At 47.2% G+C, this 11,569-nt stretch overlaps 1 protein-coding gene across 1 annotated transcript; it reads right to left on the reverse strand.

Moving 5' to 3' along the window:
* Positions 1-1,075: 1,075 nt before the first annotated feature.
* ERLEC1 (endoplasmic reticulum lectin 1) lies at positions 1,076-11,316 on the reverse strand (the record flags this gene model as incomplete). Its single annotated transcript, XM_008940998.1, is given in 13 exon segments — positions 1,076-1,147; positions 1,512-1,587; positions 1,739-1,816; positions 2,125-2,249; positions 2,704-2,763; positions 3,333-3,497; positions 3,921-4,050; positions 5,736-5,959; positions 7,809-7,849; positions 9,238-9,301; positions 9,451-9,528; positions 10,303-10,383; positions 11,209-11,316. Coding segments are annotated over 13 exon segments (1,302 nt in total), but the record flags the coding sequence as incomplete, so codon positions are not given.
* Positions 11,317-11,569: the final 253 nt, after the last annotated feature.

Consider the following 11,569-nt stretch of genomic DNA (forward strand, 5'->3'; position numbering starts at 1 on the left):
AGCTTTTAATGTCTGTTCCTTTCTAAAAGCTACTGGCTAAATACAGGATGACAACTTGGTGAACTCTGCTTATTTAATGCTTCACAGTAAAACTGAATGGGGGAGAATCTGCGTGGAAGATTCTTCCCCCTTTTTCCGTTTCCTCTGTCCCAGTGTGAAGCCATCAGAAGTTCAGCCACGATCAGAAACGAGGACTTTGAGTTGAAATGTTGGCTCATCCTGCTGTGTGAGGCAGAAGGGGCTCTGTTGCGACAGGCCAGCAGTGGAACTGGCTATTCTGGGCAGTCCCCTCGTCATGTGCCAGCCGGCTGGGGGACTTCCCTCCGACAGGGTTACAAAACCCCCCTGCCTTGCACAACAGCTTTGGGAGAGAGGAAGCACAGCGAGGGGGCTCACCTCCCTCCAACACAGAACACACATTGGTACAGCCCCAAACGCTGCCCAGCTCTCACCCCTCCAGCACCTACCCCCTGCTCCCGAGCACCCTGCAGTGAGCTGACCCAGGGAACCCTCGGGGAGCTCCCTCCCCTGGCAGCTCACCAGCCCTGGGCTCAGCAAGAGCCCTGCAGCATTAATGAGATCAAGTCTTGGAAGGCTCTTAGGCTGGGGGAAGAAGGAACAGCTCAAGAAGGAGGAAGGATTGTGATATTAATACAGTTCCAAACTGAGGTAGTGTTTGTGCTTGGATAAAGTCAGGTAGAGGGATCAGATGGTGAGTAGCTGCTGCAGCTCCTGCCCCAGAAGCATTGGTGTCACCTCTTCACTCTGTGAGCAGCCAAGCTCCTCACTGGAAGCCAGACCTTGTCTGTGTTGCCTTGTTCAGGTTGATAATTTATACCTTAACGATGACGGTGACTGCAGAAGGTGTCACACACAGCTCAGCCAGCAAGTGCAAGACAAGATTTTAATCATTAAAAGTTTCTCAATAACCTCTTATATACACATAGTTATAGACAGAGTGGTTCACGAGTCCCTCATCTCATAGGATTCTGCTGGTGAGGCTGGTGGGCTGAAAGCATCTCTGCTTTGGCACCTCCCAGGGGGGTCGGTGGTGGGTGTGGCTTGTCCAGGGGCCTCAGCTGGGCACTGAAAGGAGCCCGTGTTCATCTGCCGTGTCCAGGATCTTACAGATGACTGGAGACTCCACCTGGAACAGAAGGGAGAGAAGCATCAAAGCCCATGAAACCGTGGCTAAAAATGCTCACAAGAGGTTGCAACAGAAATGGTGAGATCAAAGCCAAGAGGCACCTTACTCCAGCACTGGGCTCTGATATTTAGCAAGTGCTTTTTTACGTCTGGGTGTGGCCTCCATAGCACATGAACAAGGTAACTTAATGATTATTATTCTAATTATAATATAGTTTTAATTAATGACAACCCTCCTTTCACCAAAGCAAATGAAACTTCTATGAAACAGCCCCTATAAAGAAGGGGCTGTTTGAAATGTACTCCTAGAGATGTTCTCTAGGAGATGGCAGCTGATCTGAGGGGATTTAAGTGTCTTTACATACCCCAAGGATGTACTGGCAAGAGTGAGGCTCTAACATGTAAATGGTCACAGCGTGAGGGGAATCGGATTCTTTACATCTGGAAAGGGAAGAGAAATGTTGCTGAGTTTAGCCTGTAGAAAGCACAGAACTAAACCCTGTTATCTGTGGCATTTTCCCTGAGCTCTCTGAAGACAAGAGAGGCTTCCCCCTCTGCCACAGGAAGCAGTTTACAAGGAAAGTGAACTTACTTCAACTTCACCGTGACCTGCCTGGGCTTGTCCGTGAGGTCGCAAACGTCTCCGTTGCCGTAGAAGTGAGACACCATCCTGCCACAGAAGATGGGCAATGCTCAACAGTCCTTAGGCACCCAGCTCACCCCTGGCCTACAGCTCCTCACCAGTCTCCCCCCTTTCACACCCCAAACTACTCAGGGTGCTGCACTTCAGTCCCTGTGCAAGCAAATCATCGCTCACTAACGGAATATTCCCCCCGCACCCTACCCAAAGTGTGGAGTTACCCTTTGGGAGGGTCCCAGCCCGTTGTGGGGGGGATGCCCCACGTGTGCACCCTGCTCCTGGCAGTCTCTGCTGCCCCTGGCCCTGCAGGGGCTGCCCCTGGAGCTCCCCCCCTGTACCTGACGGTGCGGGTGCCGTCCTCCCGCAGGTGGTAGGTGCGGGCGGCGTTCCTGCGCGCCCACTCCAGGTGCTCCTCCCTGCTCCACGTGCCCACCACCACCGACGTCCTGCCGCTCTCCTTGTCCTGCCAGGGAGAAGCTGGTCACTGCTCCTGGTCACTGCTCCTGGCCCCCTGCCCCTGGCGGGACGCTGCTGCTCGAGCAAGGCCCTGGAACACGTTACGCTCTTTGGGACAAACTAGGACGGAGGTACTGGGGGTCAAGAGTGAAGCTGCTGGGCCCTTCAGACAAGTGCTCCCCTGACCAGAAGAGCACTCCCACAGAAAAAAAAAACCAAACTATTTTTTCAGCTTTTATTACCACTATGCTCTACCTGATGTCCCTACATCCCCCTGCATAAGCTGAGGCAGGATGGGGAGGATTTCTTTGGTGAAATCCAACTTCTTAAACCCAAAATGTTTGGTTTTTTAAAACCAAAATGTTTGTTGGCAGCCAAGAAAAGGACGCCTAGGATTCTATGATTTTTTCCCCTCCCTCCCTCCCCACCTAGTGGCAGAACACAAAACTCTTCCAGCTTACCTCGTGATACTGATGGACGTATTTGCCGTAGCAGAATTCGTACTTCCACCAACCCACGCCCTAGGAGGAGGTAAAGCCTCAGCATTCAAACCAAACCCCCCCAAAACAGCCACACCCCTTTCCCTCCAGGCCCTAAATCACTGACTAGTTCAGTTCCCAGCCTCCAAAATTCAAGGTGTACTCCAAGAGAACCTCCTATTTGGCTAACTGACATCAGCAAGGAACAGAATAAACGACTTTAAGCAAAGACTTCAAAGAGCCACACAAGACTAAACTCCTTAATGGTGTACTCCAAGAGAATCTCCTACTTGGCTAACTGACATCAGCAAGGAGTAAATGACTTTAAGCAAAGACTTTGAAGAGCCACACAAGACTAAACTCCTTAAACTACTCATATATATATATTTTTAAAGAAATACTTCCCCCCTTTCAAAGTCAGGGGGAATTTCAGAAGCCTCAATAAGTTTTATCAATAGTTTTCTTTTCTCCTTATGAAAACTGGCACTGAACAATTCTCATGCTCTACTTTACTACTGGAAGAAGGCAACTATCAGAAAACCTGAAGAAAGCCCCAGCAGTATGTGCAGGTGGGGAGCAGGTGTTTGATGGGGCACAGCTTTACTTCTCACCCCGTGGAAGCAGTAGGAGCCACTAAGGAACTCCTTTATGAGCTGCTCATCTGTCAGTTTGGAGATGTGGGTCGTTCCCACAGTCAAGAGTTGGTGGCTTCCGACAGCAACGGGCTTGTGAATGGCAGAGAACTTCTCCTCCTTGGATGAGGGATGGATTTCTTCCTGAAATCAGAGTTACACACAGAGAGACCCGTTTAGATTTCCTAGGTCCCTTGCAAAGTCTCATCAATTTGAGGGAGTTACTTTATATTGAACTGAGGGAAGTCAGATGAAGGGAGAAAGTGTGAGAGCATTTTGTCCTCGTTTCCACTGCCTGCAGCCACAGCTTAAAAAAAAAGTCAATCAATTAACATGTCTGTAAACTGAAGGCTACAACAGTTTCAAATCAGTAGCCCAAACTGACTTGCTTTATTTTCCTTCAAAATATGGTAAATTACAGATGATTTCAACAAGCTTAAAGAGTATTTGAAAGACTCAACATGGTCTGACCCAACTGTCAGAGAACTTGCTCCGTGGAGCTGGAAGTTGTCTGTATTACAACATAGAAAAGAAACACTTTCCTATTTAAAATGAAGCAAATCCTACCTCCTTAACCCTCCTGAAAGGCACCTTCATCATCTCCTGCTGTTTCTCCAGCTGTTCCAGGTTATGGGGTTTAAGTGGGGATCCTGGCAGAGACTGGCAGAAGATGTCGTTCACAGGGGAAGCCCTGAACCTGCCCAAACAAGGCACCAGCACATCAGTTATTACACAAAAAAGGTGAAGTGGAGTGACCAGAGCTCAGTGAAGGCCTCATTAAAACACCAAATAAGCCTTTCCAGGAAAGCCTCAGCCAGCAGTAGCTGCATAATCATCACTGTAGTTACAAGAATCTGAAAACTTTTAACTGCACTCCAGATTACATGAGCCCTGTCTCAAAGAAGCTCAATTTTACCCAAGTTTAATTTAAAAAACACCAAGACCAATGTTCCAGTCAACAAGTCTTGCTCTTCACTGCCTCCCTCCCTCTCCTCAACTCCCACCAGCTTTTAAAAAAGCCACTTCTACTTCAGGTGAGTCCCTGCAAGGGGGTGACTGGGTGAGGCAGCTGGGGCAGAGGGGAGCTGCTGGTGGCTGGACTCTGCTCAGTGCTGCTCCAGAAGTGCATTAAAAGGAGCCTGGTTGTTGCAGCCTGGGCTGACTCCAGCCCTTTCCAGGCTGCTGCCTCCACCCAGCTGTATTTACCAAGATGATGTCAGTGGGAGGATGAAGATCTGGTGTGTTTATTTTCAGTGTTTCCTGCTGGCAAGGCAGGAAGCCCTCCACGTCCTGCCTTGAGGAGGCAGCAGCTCACAAGTCTCTTCTCCTCAAACCACAGAACAAATCCCCTCTGCACTTTCTAGTTGCAGAGGCTTGAAAGACTCCTACAGGAACAGCCAGCAGTGTGACAGGTAACACAGCATCACCCAGCCCACCCACAGGAGACAGCTTAGAGCTGAGACTCAATATTTAACAGGAGTGTAACTCCAGCTGCCGAGTGCTTACAGAACACAGGAGTGAGGATTTCATCCTTTTGTCCTTGCTGCCTGTTTCAGCACAGTGATGAAATGCTCACTTCTTCTGACATCTGTGGATGTGGGAAATCCAGGACTCAGGTCTGTTGTTTCCCCCTTTGTTTGTACATCACCCTCACTTTGCCATTCTGTTCACAACCCTTGAAAGGTCAAAACTGTGCTGTTGAGACTCTGGTTATCCCTTAGAGGCACAGTACAGTTCAAGGGGGGGGAGAGAGAATCCTAAACTTGATTCTGGGAGAGTAGCACTGAAGTTGTAAATTCTTCATATGAAAATGACTCCTGAATTTGAGGCAATAAATTTGAGCTTTATAATAAATAATTTGATACAAATTATATTTTATAAATTATATAAATAATTTGAGATGAATGTGAGGCAATAAAGCAAGAGAGACAGATGGGAGCTCCTGAGGTTGGGAGTGCTACTACAGGAAACATGAAGGTCAGGGGTGAAGACTGTGTTTTTGTTTTCTGAGATCAGAGAAGCTGAGGTCTACACACACACAAAACACAGAAAATCCATCTGCAGTCTTTGCATAGCACAAAGATGATCCCCTGAGACCCTGAAATCACTAAAAGCAGGCAGGGTGTTCTTAAGCCACCTGCAGCCTGAAGGCCCCTCGTGTGTTTCTCCAGGAGGACAGGGCCAGAAACTCCCCTGCTGAAAATAAATCATTCCTTCCCCTCCAAAACCCATCCCTAGAGCCTTACACAATGCAAACGTTGTGCAACTTAGCCTGAAAACTTAACCTGAAAAATAAATACCAGTGTCCCAGCTGGACACACGACTGGTGAACACAAGAACTGGCGACCATTTGAAGTGCTGGCCAAAAGGTGAGCACCTCACCTGTATTTAGGGTGGCTGCACAAGAGAGGTGTCAATATAACCACCTCATATTCACAGGTGGTGACTTCTGCTACCGACAGGATCTCGTGCTTGGCTTCTGGGTGGCAGATGTACATCACTGTGCTGGACCTGGGCAGGTTCTGCCTCAGGCTGCAGGGCGTGCCGTTCCCCAGCTCCACGGGGTAGTAGGGGGTCATCTGCCCTTCTATATTTTTTGTAGGGATCTAGGTGAAAGAAAGCAGAAGTTAAAGCATCACAGTGAAGCTCCTCTGGTGCTTCTGGAATGAGGAATAGCATCACACTGCTCAGAGCCAACATTCCTGGAGTCAAACCAGCCCCTGGGTGGTTACTTGGTGTTTCTACAGACGTGTTGTGGTCAGCTGCCTCCAGCACAGGACTGCACAGCTCTGCCTGTGCTCCAGATGGGTGCAGCTCACCCAGACTCTGCTCAGGGGCTGGCCAGACTTGTCACCTTCACTGTGGAAAACCTAAGGACACCCCTGCAGTCAGCCCAATACCTGTGCTGCACCTCCCAGCACACCCAGCCCGGGGCATCCCAGCCCCTGTTACTGCAGCTAACAGAGAGAAAATCTCACATTTGGGTGCACTTCACTCAGCTCTCTTCAGACTTGTTCCTTCTCAGCTTTCCTCCAGCATCTGCTTTCAGAAATTAATTCCCCAAGCTAGTGGAAGTCCCTCCCCTGGCTCCTGTCTTGGAAGCAGATGAAGTTCTTGGGTACCAAAGGTTCAGTTTGTGCCAAAGCCATGCTGGAACTCACAGCCCAGGCCACCTTCTACCCGTGCTGCTGCAGCTGACACAGCCTTGGGGGCACCACAAACTGGGCTGTGCTCACAACACTGACCCCAGACCCTTCTCTATCCCACCTCCTCTGGTTTTCAAACCATGAACACCCTGTCACAGGCCACTGACTCTCCTGAAGACTGTTCCATCATTAATAGAGCAATGAGACCTTCCTGAGGCTAAAAAATGGACGTGCTGGCAGCTTCACTGCTTGGGTGCTCCTTGGTTTCCAGTCACTTACTCCAATATTCACAGGTAGGAAATGAAGATCTGTCCTGGCTGTGTACAAACAGGCTGACAGAAAGGGGCCCCAGTGCCTTCCCTTGCTGTCCTTCCCAATGAAACAACTGTTTTTTCCTTTAAAAACAAAAAAATTCTGCCTATGCATGTCATGGAGGGTAAATATTCAGGAGATCTATCTGGAGATAGCTGCTGTTTGAGCAGGACTCAAGATAAACCTCTACTCCCAGCAGGTCTGGGTTACTTTAAGCACCACCCAACATGTGACATATTCTTTCCCTTCCACTTACACAAGCTTCAGGTCTAAATTCTTTATGGACTGAACCAAGACAGCAGATCATAAATACTGTCCAAAAAAAAGTCAGTAGAAGATTCAACTTCCTCATGAAATTGAGAGAAGTTACACCACAAAGAAGCTGGTTTTCTTCTGTGGCCAATCCCAAACTCCAACATGCTTCAGGTAATCCCATTTTGCTATCAAGTGAGTACCTCAGAATGGAGGTTTGAGGCCTCCACAAATGGAAGTGTTCTTGAATGGAAAAGGGAAGGCCAGGGTATGAGGGGATGGGTCAAGTCAGCTCAGAAATCCTGCAGGGATTTTGTGCTGTGGGGTTTTGTTAAGCATTTCTCCCTACCCAAAAGGTCATTTTATGAAGTTCCAATGGACTCCACTGCATAGAAGTGTCACCAAGCAGACTGGAATCTCTGGTGCAGCTGGAGGAAACAACTGCTGCCAGACCATCACACAACTCTGTGGTTATGTGTTTTGTCTTCATAAAAGAAGAGCACAGAATTAATCTCAATTACCTTTAACATTAGCATAGCTTTCAATAAGTAGAAGGAGAAGAAATTTGACTAGCTAGGCTAAATAAGCTTCCTGAGCTGGGACTGATGGAAGTGAGGAGAGTGCAGCTCAGGAACAGTCTCTTTTTTTGATACTTATTTTGTAGGGAACCAATTCCACAACCTCCTCATCTATAAATCACCTTCACTATTGACAGCAGAAGTTAAAACAGATGTTTTTCACTTGCCTCTTTTGCACTTTCTTTTGGACTTTCCTTCTCTTCTGGATCTAGGGAATAATTAAGAACAAGGTAAGCATAAAGTCTGTGAACTGGAGGTAAGTTATAAACAGAGAAATTGCTCTGGCTGGTGTATTTGCCAGGACTTTGTGTGTGCCCTGCTGAGAGCTGGTTTCATGAACTGGCAGGTGCAGAAAAGGAAGGAAAGGAAATGAAGAGGGGTGTGGGGTCCAGCCAGCCAGCCTCAGGGGGCACACTCCTCAGGTTTAGAAACAGCATGAATTGCTGTGCAGGAAAAGACAGGGGGGTGCCAAAATCCTGAAAGGCTCAGACAGGGTGACCTGAAGTATCACCACATGTAACTTCAGCATTTGGCCCCCAGGGCAGGTAACTCCAAGGGCACCTTTTGTCTCCTGCACATCTGGGGAGGAGGAGGAGGCACCTCTGTGCAGGACTGAGGGCAGCACCAACCAGCCCTGTCAGCTCACAGATTGATGCCAAACAGTGCAGCTTCTGAAGCTTCTCTTCAGGACTAACACACCCAGCTGAAGGCTCCAGGCAGGAGTTCAAAGGAATGGGGTTAGGAGTTCTAAATCCCCTCCAAGACTGAGCCATTCACCTTAATCACTTCTAGGAAGGGGAAGATGGTGGTGCCCACCTTACACAGGCTAGCCTAGAATTTGTTTTAAAAAAAGCCTAGACTGTGTTTTTTTCTGTTGTTTCTATCCACTCTGATGCATGAACACTCAGTCTGTGGATTTCTTTGGGCGACTGCCAAAGTGCTCACCCAGGGAAGCAGATTTTGGCAGGTGCAACCACAGAACTTTCAGCACCCACAATAACTTACAGGCAAAATTTCAAGCACTCAGAAAAATTGTTCTGAACTGCAGTTTTAGTTTGGAGCTCAGCCACCTAATTTCCACCTAGGTCTCACTTGAGTACTTCTGAAGATCTCTGCCAGGATCCCTAAATAAAAGAAAACCCTCCAACAGTTCCAAGGATCATTTGATGCTGCAAAGGCTGCAGGTGTTTGGGCTTGCAGACTACTTTTTAGGACAGAAGAGCAGAGCCCAGCCTGTGCTACACACTCTGCCCTCTGCTCACAGTTTGCAAGGCACTTCTCCCCACCCAAAAAGTGAGTGGAAATGGTCTTTGTTAGCAAAGTCTGGCCTGGCACATATTGGTTCTGTTTCTTATGCATTTTCTTTCCCTGATGCTAATGCAGATTAGTGAATCTAATTAATTAGCACAGCAAGACTGTCAGGATGGATGGCACATGAAGTGCTAAAAGAAATTGAAAACATACTGTAAAAAAAATCAGTAATCTACAAAAATTCTATTTTCTGGCACTGAGAATCATTTTTCTACAGGGTATTTCTCAGGCAGTAATAATTAAAACCCAAAGAAATGAGCATCAGGAAAACAACCAAAGACAAACCTGGCTCTGATAATGGGGTCTTCATCATCATATTCCCCAGATAGTATTCTTGGATGTTTATTTTCTACAATCAGAAGAAGTTAAAACATATTTCAGTTACCTTTTTCCAGACTTTTTCCAAGGTACAAGAATCCAAGTCTCCCAGAGGAGCTGAGCACAAATGTGCCAGTGGAGAAGGGGGAGGTTTGAGGCTGTGGATTGTAAGCAGCCTACCTGTCCTGTTTCCTTCTCCTCATGGTACTGACGGATGTGTTTCCCGTGGCAGACCTCATAAGTCCAGTAAGATTCAATCTTAAAATAAAAAAAATTCAGTTCAGATACATTACACCCTCAAAAAACCCCCAATTCCCCCCCAATTTTGGCTCTTGCAGCAAGGAAATGCAGCCCAAGTGGGTGTGCTTGGGCACCCTCAAACACAACAGCACAGTGAATGGTCTCAGTGCTCCCCAGGCATTTTGATTATATTCCAAATAAACCCACAGGCAAAGGTTCCTTAACTTGCAGACAGATAAAAGAAAAGAAATAAGATGTAAGGAGACTAAACGTGCCCCCAGAGCACTGGGGCTGGGGGGGATGTTGTGCAGCTCTAAGGTTTGCCCCCTTGTGCTGTCTCTGCTTCTCAGAAGCAGCCTCTTTGGCATCAGGTTTGCTCTCATCCTGCACAGACAGGAGCCCCTGCACTGGCACAGCAGCTAACAAAAACCAGGGGAACTCTCAGAATCTCCACAGACACGTTTGGTTTGGTCTCCTAACACTTTCTGATAAATGCTTTTCATCAGCCTGCCACACGTTGTGGCTTCACTCCTGGGAGTGTTTTAAACCCACACTGTAAAACTGCTGCTATGGCAACCCAATTTATCTGAATCCTGACATCTTGAGTTACACAGAATTTTATCAGCAGTATTAGGACATACTCCTCAAGCTGGAGAGACCTTATTTGGGGCTGAACTGGTACTTGAAGTCTGAGATGTAGTTATCCAAAGAGTTTTCTACACTGAGCCTTGAAATGGGCTGGGCTGTAAGCTTCTGATTAGCATTTAAATTACCAACACAGAAGTGACATACTCTGTAGGAACAGCTGCTTTGCTTAAAAAGAGGTTCCAGCAGTTCTCCTGGAGTAGGACCTTTGTAGTCCTTTTCTTCTTCCTAGAACAGGAGGACATGTCATCATGTTAAAATTAACAGTAGTTTGGTTAGTTAATATTCATTTGCAAGTTTTAAAAACACAAAACAACCAAACCAAACCCATCTCACAAAATTAAAAGGTACAAAGCCTCATTAATTCCTGTCCAGGAGGAGCTGTGTGGTGATTACAAAAAAAAAACAAATGTAATTTAGTAAGAAGGGGCAAAACAACTGTGAAAAAGGAGATCCCCACCAGCACAGGATCACAGCTTGTCTGTGCAAGCTCTCACAGCGTGGGGAAATTGAGCTGCTGGAGGAACACATGGCCAGTGATAAACCCCACCAAAGGCCTCCTCCATCCACTGCCTCTTGCACAGATGGTTTTGTTTTTACATTTAAACCCCACACTGTGCACTCTGATTTCTGGTCAAGGAAGAGATGACACAGAATAAAGCTTGGCAGAAGCACCACTGAGTATTCTCAGAGACAGCGACCACGACAGTGGTGTCAGCAACCTCTGGAGCTGTTTACTGGCCTAGAATGTGACAATATTACTTAAAACACAAGAATTTCCCAATCGGTGACAGATCTACAAATAAATAAAACATCAGAGCAATTGTTTGTTGCCAAACAAGGACTTCAAGATTGGTCAGACTGGCCCCACTTAGCACAGAGCTAATATGTAATATCAAAAGAGGCACCTGCCAAAACTGGGAGGCATTCTGTGGAGGATTTTCCTTTTAGAGGAGGAAAAAAAAAAAAAAAGGTATTTTGGAAAAAAAAAAAAGGAACTGAAAAGATGCTGTAAAGATTTGATAACTACAAAGATGAGTTGCCTGAACTTACCTCGCTGCCGCTTGCTATCAGTGGAAGAATACACTTGTATTTTTCTTTATCCACAGTGGTCATTATAATGTAGTTATCCTCTTTGTACAGGACACCAGTCGTGGGCTAAGAAAATAACCAAAGAGGCAGGTGGGATTTTTAATGCTGCTTGTAAGAAATAGCCCCAAACTCACGAGCAGTACGGTTAAGTCACAGGGCAAGAGGTGCAGAGTGTTCCTTGGGTTTTAATGTCACCAGAAGAGCGGGTTTGGACGTTTAAGGCTGAGGCAGTGCTTGCTTGTCCCCTCTCCCCCAGGCCCACCTGACTCCTGCCCGCAGACCCCCAGCTCTTCTTTGACAAGCAGCCCCGCAGCCACCCCCC

This window comes from Merops nubicus, unplaced genomic scaffold, assembly GCF_000691845.1.
Source record: "Merops nubicus isolate BGI_N331 unplaced genomic scaffold, ASM69184v1 scaffold27185, whole genome shotgun sequence".
In the NCBI taxonomy this organism is placed as follows: domain Eukaryota; kingdom Metazoa; phylum Chordata; class Aves; order Coraciiformes; family Meropidae; genus Merops; species Merops nubicus.